General features: G+C 38.3%; 1 protein-coding gene across 2 annotated transcripts in view; it reads left to right on the top strand.

Moving 5' to 3' along the window:
* The window catches only part of LOC133452439 (retinal-specific phospholipid-transporting ATPase ABCA4-like), a 94633-nt gene that overhangs the window by 27510 nt on the left and 47671 nt on the right, over window positions 1-19452 (top strand). For both annotated transcript variants that reach the window (XM_061731743.1, XM_061731742.1), the window contains exons 9-14: window positions 962-1199; window positions 2420-2559; window positions 5245-5361; window positions 10114-10311; window positions 15350-15555; window positions 19012-19188. In XM_061731743.1, the coding sequence (XP_061587727.1) occupies window positions 962-1199; window positions 2420-2559; window positions 5245-5361; window positions 10114-10311; window positions 15350-15555; window positions 19012-19188 (1076 nt within the window). The remainder of the gene's footprint in view (window positions 1-961; window positions 1200-2419; window positions 2560-5244; window positions 5362-10113; window positions 10312-15349; window positions 15556-19011; window positions 19189-19452) is intronic.

Below are 19452 nucleotides of genomic sequence, written 5' to 3'. Positions count from 1 at the left end.
CTTTATAGCTGATACCAGTTACTCAAAGTTGGATTTATACTCAAATGTGGGTAGTAACGAGTTACACTGTACATTTACTCCATTACATTTACTTGAGTAAGATTTGGGAAATTTTGTACTTTTAGGAGTAGTTTTGAATCACTATACTTTTTACTTTTACTTGAGTAGATTTGTGAAGGAGAAACTGTTACTCTTACTCCGCTACATTAGGCCACGTTGAGCTGTTACTTTTCTTTTATCCCTTTTATCCCTTTTATCCGTGTATGCGTCAATCTCCTGACATCACTGGGTGATTCTTTGGGAAAAATTTTAGTTTTTGCATGTTTTGTCACATTTACACATACTCAAACACACACAGAGTTTCTATGAGTTCATGTTCAGTTCAGTTCTTGTTCTAGTTCTGCCTGGTTAAAAAAGAAAAGTACAAAGGCTTGAAATTTTGTGCTACTTGTGCTTAATTTATTTTTTTATTGTTATTATTTTATTTATTTATTAAAGTACTTGAATTTACTTTAAGCTTATTTAAATTTAAGCTATTTTTTTATTTTTTATTCATTATAATTTTAATTTATTAATTTAATTTTAATTATTTTATTGATTTAATTTGCCTGAAGATGATTATTTCGTACTTTTGTCTGTTTGAATGGTTGTGTTAAAAAAAATAAATCAGACGTTACTCAACAGTCACTCAGTACTTGAGTAGTTTTTTCACCAAGTACTTTTTTACTTTTACTCAAGTAATTATTTGGATGACTACTTTTTACTTCTACTTGAGTCATATTATTCTGAAGTAACAGTACTTTTACTTGAGTACAGTTTTTGGCTACTCTACCCACCTCTGTTTATACTATGTCTTAGCCGTGTTTCACAAAGTGTGAATGTTCCTGTGAGGCATGAATGGATGCTGCTCATGTGGGTTTGACGCTGATAACAAACGCTGGCCTTGCTGTGTGTTGTCCAGCTGTTGGAGCGGGACAGTTCTCAGGCGCTCCTGAGGAGCATGTCCCCTCTGTTCCAGGCTGGAGGCCCGTCCTCCTTCACCCAGCTGCTGTCCAGCGTGTCCAGCCTCTTCTGTGGATATCCAGAGGGAGGGGGCTCCAGGGTCCTGTCCTTCAACTGGTATGAAGACAACAACTATAAGGTGTTTCTGGGGGTCAACGGCAGCAAGAGCCACAACTACGTCTATGACGACACTGCCAGTAAGTAGAGAAGTCTTGAATTACAAATAGCCTATAATCTTTCATAGACTGTGCAGGATGCTCTCTAGTGCATACTGATTTGATGTCGTGCTGTTATCAGTTGATAGTATAAGATTTTTCCAGCTGTTTGTGGAGGATATATTTTTGTACTTAATAACAATCTATAAGACTCTTTTCTCTTTTCTGAGATCACAAAGCCCCTTGATCGCAGCACATGATATTCAGTTGATTGTATTTGCCCAGCCGCTATGGCGCAAGAAATGTTTGCATTTATTTCTGAGAAGACCTAAAAGTTTTAAAATAAAAACGGCATTTCTTGTAACAGCAGCGTTAAAGGTCTGCGTGTAAGCTGTTTTAATCTTTATCTCTGTTGTCACGAGGGAACCATGAGCAGCAATAAACTGCAGCTCCACGCAGCTTCATTCAGTTAAATCTGTGAAGGCCATGTATTCACTTGTGCCTTTAATTACCTGAAGTTTTTCTAGTTGTGTGCCATGTCCGCCATGCGTTGTTCTATAGTGCAGTGCACACAAACTATATATATATAAATATATATATATATATATATATATATATATATATATATATATATATATAAATATATATATATATATATATAAATATATATATATATATATATAAATATATATATATATATATATATATATATATATATATATATATATATATATATATATATATATATATATATATATATATATATATATATATATGTATATATATATGCTCTTTTTACTTTATTTCAATTTTATTCTATTTTTTTTTTTATTTTTAACTCATGCCAATGCACCAAATGGAGAGTGCTCCCAATCTCATTGTGTACTGGATGTACAATGACAATAAAAGGCTTTACTTTACTATAGTATGGTGTTTTTTCTCCTCATATTTGTCTTGTGACTGCAGAACATATTCAAAGCCCAGTTAGAATAGGTACGCATTGCAAAAATGGAAAATAGCCATGATTTCAAGGATGTGGTTATTACATAAGGACACAGTTTTCTGCATAAAGAGATAAAGAAACAGAGTTTACAGAGTGTTGATTCTCAAGGATATTTTTCCACATTTAGGGATTTTTTTCTTTGTAACTAATGACCTCAGTTTAATTAATGATATCTAATTTATAGTTGTTGGGGTGTAATTATGACTTTTTATTTGTGATTATAAAGTCTACATTCCTCTTTATTTTATCTTTTTCCAAGCTCCCTTCTGCAACGCTCTGATGCAGACCCTGGAGTCCAACCCCGTCACCAAGATTATGTGGAATTCAGTCAAGCCCCTGCTGATGGGAAAGATCCTCTTCACCCCTGACTCCCCCGCCACTCGCAAGATATTAAAGAGTGTAAGAAAGTCCAACCCTTCCCCTCGGACTCTCTCTCCGCCTCTCTAGAAGCCCCCGTTTCCTTCAGCGCCTGCAGAGAGCTGACTGCAGGAGCGGAGTGGGCCAGAGGAGTGGCCGTGGTGACGGGTGGTCTTCGGAGTGGGGGAACAGAATCGGTGCGAGGGCGAGGCATCGGAAAGACAAATAGATGTGTCACATTTTTCCTCGCACTTTACACATCACTCAGTAGGAGTTGTTTTCATGACAGCTTAGTCATATTATCTTGTCAAACCTCCCACTCAGGTGAATCCCACTGGTCAGATTAAGAATTTTAAAAAGATGTCAAAGACGCCATATTACACCATCATCACGCACTTGAACGCTGTACGTCAGGGGTGTGTTTTGCTTGGCGGGCCGGATTTGACCTATTCTTTTCTCACGGGCCGCACGCTCAAAATAACAAAAACGGTGCGAAATTTTTTTTTTCTAATTCTTTTTTTACTATTGTTATCTAATCCAATATCAATTTAGTTAATTTTAAAGGAAATATGCACTTTGTTTACACTCTAATTATGTAAAATATATTTCTTCAGGATCTTTTCTTGAAATTTCTCGTTTTTTTTTTCAAATTATGTAAGATACTTTTAATATCATTTTACAAAGATAAACAGAAACAAGTATGTTTTTTTTATATTTCGCTTTTTTATAGGACATTTAATTGAAGCAAAATCTTTCTTATTACATCTGAGAGTGTTTCTTTGTGATTTAGAGATTTTTCCAGTACAATTAAGTGTATTTATTTTTAAAAATTGGCGCGGATATTTACGGCAGGGTGCCGAAAAAGTCAGCACTTCTTTTTTAACTGTTTTACTTTGTCACTATCCTCATATTCAAAACTGAAATTCTCCAAATAAATATCTTCTATCATCTTTTTTAGCAATGATATTTTTCCTGCGAAAATACATAATAGTAGTCAGTTAATAAAAATAAACGACCGTCTACAAAGAAATAAAATCGGCAAATGCATTCTAGAAAAACTAAAAAAATGTCGAAAACTGCTCTATTTGTGGAATAACGATGGATTTGTAGAAGAAATATATTATCGGATATGCCGCGATTCATGGCAATTATTTATGCCTTCCTTTTTAGTAAATTAACATTTCGTTTTTTTGCATTGGAAACTTCTCGTGGGCCGCATGAAAATCTCTCTCGGGCCACGGGCCATACATTTGACACCCCTGCTGTACGTGAACCAGGCCAGAGTCGGGGCTTCTGTTCCATGCGAAGGAAGTTGGATGAGTGAGACAACAGTCAAGTGTTTATAGACCTGTGGAAATGTTGACATGACGAAAAAGACAAAGTCGAATAAAGCTTACTTTTATGGTTTGTGACCAGTTTTCCAGTGGGGGAAAAAAAGGCTTAGAGGGTTTATTGGTGGTTTGGAGGGGTATGCAGTTAAATCCACAGCAGGCTCAGCTGGAGGTTAAGAGGTGCTGGTGTGGAGTGGAGAGGGAGACCTGGGTGGGAGTGGATTTGTTTGCTTGCACTTGGAGGGGAAGTTTTGAGGCTGAAGTGCCGGAGCTTGTGAGGCGAGGAAGAGACAAGTGCTTGTTTTGCATGTTTTTTAAAATCTTTTTTTGACTCTTTTACTCATGTTAGCCACTGGGGGGCAGAACGACCTGGAAGGGTGGAAGAGGGAGCTCCGGGTATTTATACAGCTGCCGAAATACCTGGAGACAAAGATCTTTCCCCCTCATGACCATCAGTGACTCATGACAACTCAACTCCATTTATTATTAAAATGCTTCACTTTCAATGTGCTGCATTAAGTTATCAAGATTTTTACACACATGATTGCATTTGCTGTCCTTTGTATCTACAACATCATTGTGAACAGATTTATCCTTCGTTGGTGCCTCTTATGTGTCCTTGAGTGTTTTTCCTGCAACACTGTGACACATAACTGGAATTCACATATAATATAAGCCGTTTACCTTCAGATTCCTCGTACCTCATGCTTAGGCTCTTTATTGTGAGGAAGTGAGGAATTTGGTCGGTTGCTGCTAAAAGGCCCTGGAAAGCATTTAATGAAAGGTTATTATGCAACACATGCTGGGTGTACTTTAACTTTATTTGAAGAGCTTTTTAATTTCTTCTTCTGCAAATGGCATTTGCCGAAAATTCCTTGATTCGACATTTCTTGCTATCAGTGTGACATTTCACTAAATTACCAAACTCAGCATCATCTTTTTTCTTTTTAACCACCAGTTGCTTTTATTTCTTTTTATTCCTGACCACTTCAGCTTCCTCTCAAGTGTGTTCAACCCCCCGTACCCACCAACAGGAGACAGACTGTATGGTCTCAAAAACCTTTGAAAAATGGAGAAGGGGGAATTGGTGTCCATCTAATCTATTAAATCCTGGGCTTTAAAGCGTCAGAGCTGTAGAAAGTAAAACATTTTCATCCCAGGAAAATGGATAATTGGTATAATGATAGTCAAAGTAGTCGTTTCCCCCTCAATTAGTTACCAACTTAACTGTTAAGTGGTTTGCTTGAAGTTCCTTGGTATCCTGCCTGTCCACTCCAGTGCTGTTTTAGGAACTAAGTCGATTACAGTACATGTTGATTCGGTGTCCTCTTTTCTGGCACAATGCTTTGGATTTGTTCAACTTTGATGAAAAGCGTGTGTGTATTTGTGAATCCAGGCCAACACGACCTTCGAGGAGCTGGAGAGGCTGCAGAACATGGGCAAGGCCTGGGAGGAGGTGCGGACTCAGCTCTGGGATTTCTTCAACAGCAGTGTCCAGATGAACATGATCCGGGTACGGAGCTCTCACACACACCGACACACCGATGCTCCGTACAACACACGTACAACACACGTACAACACACATCCAACAGACGTACAACACATGTACAACACACGTACAACACACGTACAACACACGTCCAACACACGTACAACACACGTACAACACACGTACAACACACGTCCAACACACGTACAACACACGTACAACACACGTCCAACACACGTACAACACACGTACAACACACGTCCAACACACGTCCAACACACGTACAACACACGTACAACACACGTACAACACACGACCGACACACGACCGACACACGTACGACACACGTACAACACACGTACAACACACGTACAACACACGTACAACACACGTACGACACACGTACAACACACGACCGACACACGACCGACACACGTACGACACACGTACAACACACGTACAACACTCGTACAACACTCGTACAACACACGTACTACACACGTGCAACACACGTCCAACACACGTACAACACTCGTACAACACACGTACGACACACGTACTACACACGTACGACACACGTACGACACACGTACGACACACGTACGACACACGTACAACACACGTACAACACACGTACAACACACGTACAACTCACGTCCAACACACGTACAACACACGTACAACACACGTCCAACACACGTCCAACACACGAACAACACACGTCCAACACACGCACAACACACGTACAACACACGTACAACACACGTACAACACACGTACAACACACGTACAACACACGTACAACACACGTACAACACACGTACAACACACGCACAACACACGTACAACACACGCACAACACACGCACAACACACGCACAACACACGCACAACACACGTACAACACACGTACAACACACGTACAACACACGTACAACACACGTACAACACACGTACAACACACGTACAACACACGTACAACACTGTGTGTCCGGGCAGATGTCAAGAATAAGAGATTATTAACCCTTGTGCTGTCTTTGGGTCAAGGGAGGGTGAAGGGAGAAAAGAAGGAATGAAGGAAGGGAGAAAAGATGGAAGGAAGGAAATATGGAAGGAAGGGAGAAAGGAGAAAAGAAGGAAAGAAGGAAGGAAGTAGGAGAGGGAGTAAGGAAGAGAGAAAAGATGGAAGGAAGGGAGAAAGGAGAAAAGACGGAAAGAAGGAAGGAAGTAGGAGAGGGAGTAACAAAGGGAGAAAAGATGGAAGGAAGTAGGGAAGTAGGAAAGGGAGTAAGGAAGGGAGAAAAGATAGAAGGGAGAAAAGATAGAAGGGAGGAAAGAATGAAGGGAGGAAAGAAGGAAGGAAGGGAGAAAGGAGAAAAGAAGGAAAGAAGGAAGGAAGTAGGAGAGGGAGTAAGGAAGGGAGAAAAGATGGAAGGGAGGGAGAAAGGAAGGAAAGAAGGGAGAAAAGGAAAGAAGGGAGAAAGGAAGGAAAGAAAAGGAAAGAAACAAGGGAGGGAAGAAGGAAGGAATGGAGAAAGTAAGGAAAGAAGGAAGGAAAAGCAAAGAAGGTAATAAATGAACGAATGACGGAAGGGAGGTAGGAAGAAAAAGGAGGAAAAAAGGAGGAAAAGAGGAAAGGAAGGAGAGAGCAGGAGGAAAGAAGGATAGAAGGATTGGGTCATTTTGACCCAAACACAGCACAAGGGTTAAAATATTATCTCTTTCCAACAAGACTCCACAGAAAACCCTGAATAGTTTTTAACTAAACTCCTACATTACTGGAGTTCCTCAGGGGTTCAGTCCACTTGACTAATATTCTTTGTTAGAGGACGGATCCAAAATACCAAGGAATCCGGGCTCGGTCGATTAAAAGGAAATCCAAGGGAGGGTGCTCTGTGGGGATGGTTTTGGATGCACACGGACTAAAGGCTTTTGGGGAGGAAGCTTTGGCTTCTTTAATGATGAGCAATGATGAATAACTGGAAAATACTCACTTTGGTTTTACACTCCCTTCATCACTTCTCTGGCTTTATCTACAACAAATGGAATAAAACAATGAAACATGCATCCATACATTATTCATTATTTATCTTCTCGGGGTCTCGGGGGCCCGCTGGAACATATCCCAACTCTCTTTAAGTCAAAATGCGCTGGAGACGTTTTCAGTCCATCGTAAGGAATAAAACGTAATCGACAGGTAATCTGGTTTTTGCCGAGTTTTAAGATGATCACAATACAACCTCAAATGAAAAATAGTGCACGCCATATACTGCACCGTGTCATTATTTATTGAACACAAACCAAACCAAAATGCAAAAAATGCTTTCGTTGTCAAATAAAAAGTGAAAAAGAAAAAAAATCCAATCTAGTTTGGATAGGGAGTGTCAGGAATAAATGGGGGAGCGTGAAAACTTAGAAGAATATTAATACAATTGATTTAATGTGCGGAAGAATGGGGGCAAGAGAAAAAGATGTTCCCATGGGAACCTTTTCCAGGATACAGAGAAGATCCTTTCCTCCCTTTCAGTCGCAGTCACCAGGGGATCTACTGTATATAGGGGTGGGTATTGGGAAGGACCTCACGATACGATACGCATCACGATACTTGAGCCACGATACGATACGCATTGCGATATCCCGATTATGCGATATCCCGATTATTATATTCTACATAGTTCACCAAAAATTTTAAAAATGCATTACACATCTTAAAATCAAGTTGTATATATGTACATCAGATGATAGTGATGGATCTTAAAATCTGAGTTGCACGTTCATCAGATTATAGTGACAATTCATGATAAAACAATGTTTTATTATAACTATACAAGCTAAAGTTACAACATATTTGTATATGTTTTTCATATTATTTACATCATATGAAATTAACATTAAATTTAGTATGAGGTTGCTTTAATTATGTGGCAAATGATAATAAACACAAAAAAGATGGGTACTAAAACCAAGGACAGGCACAGTGATCAGTCAGTATAGATATAAATCCATAAATAAATAAACCTCTGTCCATTATTTTTCATTTTTTAAGGACAGGCAATTGTGTTATATAAAAAAATTAATTATAAAATGAAATAAAACCTGAGCTCAGTGCAGGGCCCTCCCAGGGTTGGTAGAGAGTGGCAATGCCCAGGACTGTCACTTAGGTAGGAGCACTGGGTGATATAATGGGAAAAAAATCGGGGATAAAAAATAAATAAATAAAAAAATAAAAAATAAAAATCGATATTCAAATTTTGAATATCGATATTGAATCGGCTGGAAAAGTATCGCGATATATTGCCATATCGATATTTTTGCCCACCCTATAAGTGCATTTATGACAGATATGTTTATTATTGGATTTTGAGGGCCTATTTTTTATGTTACCTTGTCATTTTGGGGTGAGGCTTGAGCGCTCAACAGTTCTGTTTGGTCAACGTTAGGCTCCAGCAGATTCTAAATAGGAATAAGCAAGTAAAGACGAAGGATGGATTGAAACAATAATGTCTTTTTAATCTGTAAAACAGATTAAAAACAACTAAAGATCCTCAGCATAATAGAAATGTGCAGCATTAACAGATTTTAAGTGAATTCAACCGAAGTGCACCTCTTACATAAACATTTACTGAAATTATACTGATTCTAACTGATAAACCGCTATGAACAACTGGCGGTTAGCTTGATGCTAACGTAACATGGAAAATCCCATTGACATGCTAACGCGTTAGCATCGCTCCCGTTTTTTTACGTTTTCCTCCCAAACTATCATCGAATTCTGAACACCATCAGAGGTAAATTAACATAAAAGGTAAGTATTACTCACAGACATATGCTCTTTAGGGTTCAGCAGAGAAAAAACAAGTTTAGGGAAAACAACAGCTTTGCTTAACGGCTTTCTTCAGTAGACAAGAAACTACGGCAAGTCTACATGGACAAAAAACACAGCACGGTCTACAGATCTACTAATCTACAGACTCTATGGAAGGGCAGCACACAGCCTTTTCAACTCACTTTAAAATCTCTGCTTACACTTCAGATGACCCTTTCTATTGGGATAGAATAAGCTCCAAGTAGGTTTGGCTTTTTCACCTGTCTCTTCAGTCCCGGTTCCAAACCCATACGGCAAACAACGATACCTGCAGGCCTCCCCAGCTATTCCAAATTGATATGAATCTGCACATACCAGAATATGTCCAGCTCTCTTGCCTCTGAATCAAGAGAAGCTTAGACAGCATCCACGTTCCTAAGCGATAACCGATAGATCAGCCCACAAGAGTCCACAGCAATGACTGAGCTCTTGGTGACGTAGCTCCGGGACTCGCCTGCAGCTGTTGTCCCATAAAAACACTCCCTCGTCTGCTCTGACGTTGGTGATAATGATGATTGACGCCGTGATTCTTTTCTAAGATATTTCAGTTTAATGATAATTTGTGATTTATTCCTGTGGATGCCTCTCTTGAGGACTGTTTCAACAACTGTATGGTAGTTCTGTGGAAATGCAGACACCCAGGGCTGAACTTGTGTATTAGCTCCTTCCCAAAGCCTCCGGGAAGTCAAGGTGATGAGCTTTGATTGCAATGTGCTGCTTGCGTTGCTCAAGGGATTTTCAGTGAATGAATTGCTTTGTAGCATCTGTTTGAATCTTTAATATGTGCAATATGTTAAAATAAATCCTGTTTACAACTCAAAAGGGCATTTTCATTGTCATCAACATGTTATACAGCCAACATATGAACATAGTATTTGGGTTAACGTTAACGCTGGTCTCTGTTGCTGCAGGACACCCTGAAGAACCCGACTGTGACGCACTTCATAGATGAAAGTCTGGTGGAAACGAACTTTACCACCAAAGATATTATTAACTTTCTACACAATGGGCTGGAGGAAGAGAGGGAGGCCGGCATGCCAAACTTTGACTGGAGGAACATCTTTAACATCACCGACCAGATCATCCGCATGTTCAACCAATATGGAGAGGTGAGCAGCCTTTTCCTGTTGCTGTGATGTCCAACGATTCCCATCTGCCAAATCGTTCAAATTCACAGGACTTTCTTTTATTTTTGAACACTAACTTTTTAATCTTGAGGAGCGAGCGTACAGTCCTGCAGGTCTAGGGTTGCCACCTTTCAGAAATAGAAATAAGGGACGCCCTGATTTAAAAAAAAAGCCCCAAAACTTCTAAACTGAATAAAAATGTGTTTATTTTATATGAAAAAACAAAATGCTTTGATTTAAAGTTTAAAGTGCTTTAATAGCTTTGAACTTGCATGACTGTACAGACAGACAACCATACTAGCAACTGAAATAGCATCCTATGCTACGTATATCCACATCAGCCCAGATGTATAATATAGATACAGGTGAAGAATATGGTGTAAAAGTTAATTTATTTCAATAATTCAACTAGAATATGGTGTAAAAGTTAATTTATTTCAATAATTCAACTAGAATATGTTGTAAAAGTTAATTTATTTCAATAATTCAACTAGAATATGGTGTAAAAGTTAATTTATTTCAATAATTCAACTAGAATATGGTGTAAAAGTTAATTTATTTCAATAATTCAACTAGAATATTGTGTAAAAGTTAATTTATTTAAATAATTCAACTAGAATATGGTGTAAAAGTTAATTTATTTCAATAATTCAACTAGAATATGGTGTAAAAGTTAATTTATTTCAATAATTCAACTAGAATATGGTGTAAAAGTTAATTTATTTCAATAATTCAGCTAGAATATGGTGTAAAGGTTAATTTATTTCAATAATTCAACTAGAATATGGTGTAAAAGTTAATTTATTTCAATAATTCAACTAGAATATTGTGTAAAAGTTAATTTATTTCAATAATTCAACTAGAATATGGTGTAAAAGTTAATTTATTTCAATAATTCAACTAGAATATGGTGTAAAAGTTAACTTATTTCAATAATTCAACTAGAATATGGTGTAAAAGTTAACTTATTTCAATAATTCAACTAGAATATGGTGTAAAAGTTAATTTATTTCAATAATTCAGCTAGAATATGGTGTAAAGGTTAATTTATTTCAATAATTCAGCTAGAATATGGTGTAAAGGTTAATTTATTTCAATAATTCAGCTAGAATATGGTGTAAAGGTTAATTTATTTCAATAATTCAGCTAGAATATGGTGTAAAGGTTAATTTATTTCAATAATTCAGCTAGAATATGGTGTAAAAGTTAATTTATTTCAATAATTCAACTAGAATATGGTGTAAAAGTTAATGAAAATACGGTACAAATCGTGTCCCGTATTAGTTCAATACGGGACGCAACATTTTTTTCTCAAATAAAGGACAATTCTGTATTTTACGGGACGGGTGGCAACCCTATGCAGGTCTGCTCTCTGCAGATTGCAGCCAGGCATCTTTGAGATCAACTAAACCACTTAGCGCAGCTTTGCAGCCGCTTTCCTGTCCGTCGGCCTGAAAGGTGGAGGGAACAAGTGTGCTGTCACCTCCTTCCCTTGTTTCTATTGTGGAGCCGGTGATAGAGTGGAGAGTAGGTGGGAATGAGTCACCCTCCTCATGAGCTCGCTGCTGTTTTAGTGTACGGCTCGCCATTAAAGGGGGCCCCTCTGCATCTATATAAAAGAGAGTAAATCACTCCATCCTTCATGCCTTTCATCTCTCCTCTTTGGTCTGATTTAAAAGGGGGGGCAATGGTGGTGGTTTTGCAAAAGAAGCATATCATTGCAGGAAGCTCAATCTGTCTTTTGTCTCCAAGTTCAGTGCCAAGACCCTTCAGAGCCCCACAAACAAACCCGGCCAATTTAACCAATTAGATCTAGCTGTCAGCTTGAATTGGGCCGGGTTGAATGGCTGCTGCAGTTAGCACCCGGTTCTGCCAGTCTGTCAGGGGCTCTGCTTCCCACACTCCAGTCCCGCTGGAACATGTGTAACCCGCCAGTCTCTTTCTCCTCAGCTCATCTCTAAGAGAGCATTATTGCTCTGTGAACGTATATATTCCCTTATGGAAAATACCGAATGGGAGACGGATGCAAAGAGGCAGTCTGAGGGATCTGTACAGCAATGTGAATGAAGAATTAGACACAGCGTCTCTGGGGGTGTTGGGGGGTTGCTGTGTGAAAGTTGCGTGAAGGATGGGCTTTTCACATGGCACTCATGCACTTTTAATAGCGATTGTATGTGAGAAAATGACACCGGCTGGAGTTGCGTTCTTTCGTGTTCTGGTGCAAGAGCGTTTTTTTTCGTACAGTTTGAATGTTTGTATTTATCTCACACGGATGAATGTGCTCGCTCAAGTTTCCTTGACAAAATGCACTTATGCCGGAAGAACGCTGTCCTGTCAGCGGAGCTGCGTATTTTTCTCATCCCAAAACAACATCTGAATTCACTAGGGTTGCCACCCGTCCCGTAAAATACGGAATTGTCCTTTATTTGAGAAAAAAATGTTGTGTCCCGTATTGAACTAATAGGGGACACGCTTTGTACCGTATTTTCATTAACTTTTACACCATATTCTAGTTGAATTATTAAAATAAGTTAACTTTTACACCATATTCTAGTTGAATTATTGAAATAAATTAACTTTTACACCATATTCTAGTTGAATTATTGAAATAAATTAACTTTTACACCATATTCTAGTTGATTTATTGAAATAAATTAACTTTTACACCATATTCTAGTTGATTTATTGAAATAAGTTAACTTTTACACCATATTCTAGTTGAATTATTGAAATAAATTAACTTTTACACCATATTCTAGTTGATTTATTGAAATAAATTAACTTTTACACCATGTTCTAGTTGAATTATTGAAATAAGTTAACTTTTACACCATATTCTAGTTCAATTATTGAAATAAATTAACTTTTACACCATATTCTAGTTGAATTATTGAAATAAATTAACTTTTACACCATATTCTTCATCTGTAGGCTATATTATACATCTGGGCTGATGTGGACATACATAGCATAGGAGGATAGGAGGATAGGAGGACTAGTACGGTTGTCTGTCTGTACAGTCATGCAAGTTCAATGCTATTAAAGCACTTTAAACTTTAAATCAAAGCATTTAGTTTTTTCATATAAAATAAACACATTTTTATTCAGTTTAGAAGTTTTGGGGCTTTTTTTTGGCTCCTGCGCTGCTGAAATCAGGGCGTCCCTTATTTCTATTTCTGAAAGGTGGCAACCCTAGAATTCACGTACATGCGTATTTTATTTAATTATTTATTTATTATTTATTTATTATTATTTATTTATTTAATTAATTTTAAAATAGGAGTTTGCATGTTCTCCCCGTGCTTGCGTGGGTTTTCTCCGGGTTTCCTCCCACAGTCCAAAAATATGCATGCTAGGTTAATTGGTGATTCTAAATTGCCCGTAGGTGTGAGTGTGAGTATGTCTGGTTGTTTGTCTGTATATGTGGCCCTGCGATCGACTGGTGACCTGTCCAGGGTGTACCCCCTGCCTCTCGCCTGAAAATAGCTGGGATAGGCTCCAGCAGACGAAGAAGAAGAGTTTGTGGTACACGAAGAATTTTTGAAGACAGGTCATCATTAGATTGAAAGGATTAAAAAGAAATACACCAGAGAGAGGTCGGTAACATTGCAGATGCTCAAATCAACAATTCGGTATGCTCCTAAAAGGAAAGATGACAAATCACAACATCCTCATGATTAGAAAATACAGACTAGTTTACCTCAACTACAAAAACAATATAAAAAGCAAGCTGAGTAGTCAAGTAAGATACTTTTAGAAAATTAAAGTGGGATTCATGCGTGCCACGATGCTGGAGGCAGTAAGGATAGGCTCAGGATCCAAAACAGAGCACATCATCTGTCAAATATGGTGGAGACAATGTGTGACTGTCTCTGAAACTGGGTCACTAGCGTTTATTGATGAGGTGACTGCTGAGAAAAGTCACTGGATGAATTCTGAAGTGCATGTCGAACACGGATGAAATACAGATATAGAAATCCACGAGTGCCAGCCGTTGACTTTACGACATTTACATCCAAACGGAAAGCTTTAGGTCTACAATTATAACCCTAAATAAAACATGTCAATCAGAAAAATACATGGTCTTCTATTTCTTTGCAAATGGTATGAACCCGAGCTAGTTCGCCTTTCTTTTCCCGTTAACTTCACTTTATCTGTCAATATACTTCCAATCTTTTAATAAAGATCCTGCATTGAGGATACCAATCAATGAAGAGTTCCAGCTTTTATTTCCTAAAATGCTTTAAGTTTGTTTTAGCAGCATGCAGAATGTGTGCAGCATGTGATTTTACTTTTTTACATGACACCACTTTAATTATCCCAGATATCTTGACCCTTTCAGTGATATTATGTACTATAAAAGGAGAAATATCTCTGTCCCTTCCAATATCGTTTTAAGGCACTTGAATGATTTTGTCCCATATTTTTTGGCAAAGCGCAATCCATCTTTGCTCCAGTCTTGGATACTGATTTAGGATATTATTATCATTAAAATCCCCTGTTTTAACTATCATTGTTCACTGATTCAGACACTGAATTCGTTGCAAAAATAGGTGGATGAATACAATTTACACCCTTGAAATGACAAACTATGAAAAATCTCAGGTTTATACTGCCTGTAACACATGTTTTTATTTTTTTTGCATTTTCCATATTGTTCCAACTTATTCTGCTTCAGGGTTGCATATTCTTATTAAAATATTTTTTTAGTCTCTGATGATTAAGGGATTATCTAAAACAATGGTTGTAATTCATTACATTTGTAACCGTCTTAACTTCAAGTGTAAAATCTCCTTGATTGTTTCATTACTGTGTGACTGTGACGGTTTATGTGCCCACATCTAAACCCTTCATCACTGCTTAAAAAAGGCCCAATTAACCCAAAGTAGATGTAAAAAAAAGCTGATAATAAAAAAAAAAGTGTTTTCCTGCTGTCTGAATACTATATCTGCCCAGTCTAACAAACTTGGAAATGAGGCCACCAAACCCACAGATGTCTTTTCTCCCCGTCTGTTTCCAGTGCATTAACCTGGACAAGTTTGTTGCCTCCGCGGACGAGACCCAGATGATCCATCAGGCGTTGTACCTGCTGGAGGAGAACAAGTATTGGGCGGGCTTGGTCTTCATGGACATGTACCCCTGGACCACATCGGTTCCCCCGCATGTCAACTACAAGATCCGCATGGACATCGATGCAGTAGAGCGGACCAACAAGATTAAAGACCGGTTAGTAACAATTGTTTTGGGTGGAGCCTTTTCCGGACAGATAGGGCCAATCCCAATACACCCCCTACTTTCTACCACTACCCCTCCCTCACTACCCCTAATAAAGAAGCCACAGATTTTAGGGCACTTGAAATCTTCCCAGGGCCCTGTCCCAATACTCCCACTACTCCTACTTTCAGCACCACCCCTAAAATCAGGAAGCTGAGAGCCAAAAGCTGTTTTAATTTCAGCTGTAGCGATGTTAATATGCTACTTTATTAAGTTTTAATATTTTTTCAGGCGTAAAAGTAACCGTTAAGATCCCCAACCTGGGCTCAGTTTATCCAAATAATGCCTGTTAGGAAATTTGATCTGATGTTTTCGGCGATGATAAGTGCCGCCGGCCCCGGGGCGCAGCAGCAGCAGCAGCAGCTCACGTACAGACGTGATCGCCAGGTCAACCTGCGCCGTCGTCCTGGGGAGAAACCTGCAGCTCTGTGGAGAATTACCTCTGGCTGAAATAAATCATTTAGGAAGATAAATGTTGGTTTAATAGATGAAATCTAACAGTTGTAGCTACGCCTGTTAAGAAATTTGCTCAGAAAATTTCGGGATTTCTGCCTTCCTGCCGGCTCCGGAGCTGATTTATGGTTCTGCGTTAAATCGACGCAGAGCCTACGGCGTAGGGTACGGCGTACGGCGCGCGTCGCCACGTAACCTACGCCGTAGGCTCTGCGTTGGTGTAACGCGGAACCATAAATCAGCCTTTATTCTGGCGAGGTTTGAAAAAGACTTTGCAACAACGGGCAAACGAGTGATTATGTACATTCACTGAGTGAATATTATGAAAGTAAAATATATATTTCTCGCTAGAAATGTAATCAAAACGCATTTTTATGCAGAAAGTAACTCAAAATATTGATTTTATTCACTAAAAAATAAGAAATGTCCGCTATGTTTTTTTTTTTTATTCAGTCCGCAAATGACGACGAAAAGCATTCTGGGAAATTTTTCTGGTTCACCTAGGGTGCAACCGAAAACCCTCAATCCGTAGGGACACATTCATAGCCACTACACTACTTTTCTTCACTACCCCTAGGTGAAAAGAGGAATTGGGACACCACTACCCTCACGGGAACGCGCAAAATTTAGGGGTAGGGCTGAAAACTAGGGGTAGTGGGAGTACTGGGACAGGGTCTTACTCCACCTTTGTGGCTCATTAACTATATGATAACTTTTACCTTAAATTAAACAAAAAACACTCTTGATTTAAGACTTCCACTGAGATTTCTGCTCCTTTTTATCATAAAATAAGTCATAATTACAGTAAAATTGGAGGAATGACACAAAAGAAAAAGATATCTTTCTTTTAGATTGAACTTTAACAGACTGGTTTACATGTGCAGCGTATTGGAAGGAGGTGGGTAAGGTTTAAACCTGCAAATACCCTTGAACGCCTACCTTTTTACTATTTTTATTTTGTTACTGCCACATTAATTAGACACTTTATATGGATTTGTCACATGCCTCAGAAAAAAAGGTAAAATCCTCTCCTGCTGGCTTCACGGGGTCCTCCCAAGTTTATTGGTGGTTCCACATTAACTAATTACCTGCTCTTTAATCCTCCCATGCGCGCCACTTACATGCATTTTCCTTTCTCTTTGATCTCCCGTTCATAAACAGACAGTATGTCAATAGCTTCTGGTGCGCACAAGCGCTTTTAGCTGTTTACAGCCACACCAACAGGCTGTAATGGACCCGGTGGGAGCGCTGCCTCTATACAATTAAATAATCAGATTGTAACAGAGCTATGAGGCAGACTCATCCGCTTAAGTGGGGCAATGTACATGTGGTGTATACGGCTTAAGAGGTTCTGCCTTCAAGATGTTTTATCGTTACAAGAACTTAAATCAAGAGCATGGTTGGGTTTATTTAATTCAGCAGAACCACATACAGTAGATTAAATCACTCGTCTGCAGTACTGGAGTTGAGGGGGGATGAGGGGGGGTGGCATCCCCCCTGAAATATAAACGGTCAAAATCATCCCCCCCTGTAAAACTGCCATCCCCCCTTTCCATCCCTTATGTCATTTCAGCAATTAATGTGGTTTTACTGCTATTTCAACATTTAGAGTCATCACAAAATAACTTATTTGACAATTTTCACCTGTTTCAAGTAAATTTTCACTTGAAATAAGTAGAAAAATCTGCCAGTGGGACAAGATTTATCTTCTCATTACAAGCAAAAAAATCTTGTTCCACTGGCAGATTTTTCTACTTATTTCAAAATGAAAATTGTTGTTTTTTTCCAGTGATGAGTCTTGTTTTAACTGTAATGAGTTTTTTTTTACTAAAATGAGACATTTTAACCAAGGTGTCAAAAGTATTGACATTCATTACTCAGGTAGAAGTATAGATACTAGAGTTTAAAAATACTGTAGATTGAAGTATCAACTCAAGTCTTTTACTCAAGTAAAAGTATAAAAGTACTGGTTTCAAAACTACTTAAAGTATAAAAGTAAAAGTAATGTAAGGGGGGAAAAAGCCATTAAGGACAAAAGCCATTGAAAATGAATGCATCTTAGTATAATGCAGATATATTAAAGAAGCATATATGTGTACTATTGAGCATTAACATGTGTTTCAGAGAGCAGCAGATATGATGACTAGTTGCATATAAGTATTTGTAATGGTGCAAAAAGTCAAACTTCAGAGGCATGTTATCATTTATCCTAACCTTAATTGGAATGTACATCCAAGTTTAGTTGCAGGAATCTGAGGGAACGGATGTAAGAACAAAACTGGACAAGAACATCTGAAACAACCACAACCAAATTCACTCTATCCGGATGGAGCAATTTAACTGGATAGTTTTTTTTAAAGGCCGAAATGAAATAGAGTAACAAGGCTGTTTTTAAAATGTAAGGAGTAAAAAGTACAGATAATTGTGTGAAAATGTAAGGAGTAAAAGTAAAAAGTCGTCTGAAAAATAATTACTCCAGTGAAGTATAGATAACCAAAATTTCTACTTAAGAAAGGTAACAAAGTATTTGTACTTCGCTACTTGACACCTCTGATTTTACCTAGAAATAAGACAGATATTCTTGTTAGGATTTTAAGTTTTTGCAGTTTTTTTTTTACTTATCCTGTGAAGGACAGAGTCATATTGATAAGTTCAGAAAACTGTTTTTTATTTTTGTGTTTTGATGTATTTGATGTAAGCCCAGTGGATATTTAAAGCTTACAGAAGGCTGCATTTAACTGAATTTAACATTTTACTCCTGCAGTATTTCTGCAGGTGTTTTGGTCAGTGCTATTATTTGTAATATATTATATTATTTGTAATCAGCACAAATTATCTGTCCACCATCCCCCCTGATTTTTTTTTACAACTCGAGTACTGCTCGTCTGTGTAACTCTTTGAGGGGTGAATGAGTTAGAAATGATCCGTCATTTCCTCCTTCGTGTGGTCCTGCAGGTACTGGGACCCCGGGCCCCGAGCAGACCCCGTGGAGGACCAGCGGTACATCTGGGGTGGCTTCGCTTACCTGCAGGACATGATCGAACACGGGATCATCAAGCTTCACACGGGCAACGACTGGCCGCTCGGGGTCTACGTCCAGCAGATGCCATACCCTTGCTATGTGGACGACCTGTGAGTGGAGCTGCAGAGGAAGCAGAATTTATTTATTTTTTTTATTGTTGGCTTTGTCTCGAACACAACAAAACCCAATCAAATTAAAAGCATCAAAATATAAAAAAAGCAGAACAATTTGACAGTCTCATTCAAAAATAAAACACACAGCAAAACAATGTGTTGGAGAGGGAACAGGAGGAAGCAGAACGCTTATTTAGTCCTGTCCCTTCCTCACAATATTACGACGGAGTATTAGGGCCAAACTAAGACAAAAAAAATTTG

Source organism: Cololabis saira, chromosome 10, assembly GCF_033807715.1.
Source record: "Cololabis saira isolate AMF1-May2022 chromosome 10, fColSai1.1, whole genome shotgun sequence".
NCBI classification, from domain to species: Eukaryota; Metazoa; Chordata; class Actinopteri; order Beloniformes; family Belonidae; genus Cololabis; species Cololabis saira.
This window is presented reverse-complemented; position numbering and strand designations above follow the sequence as displayed.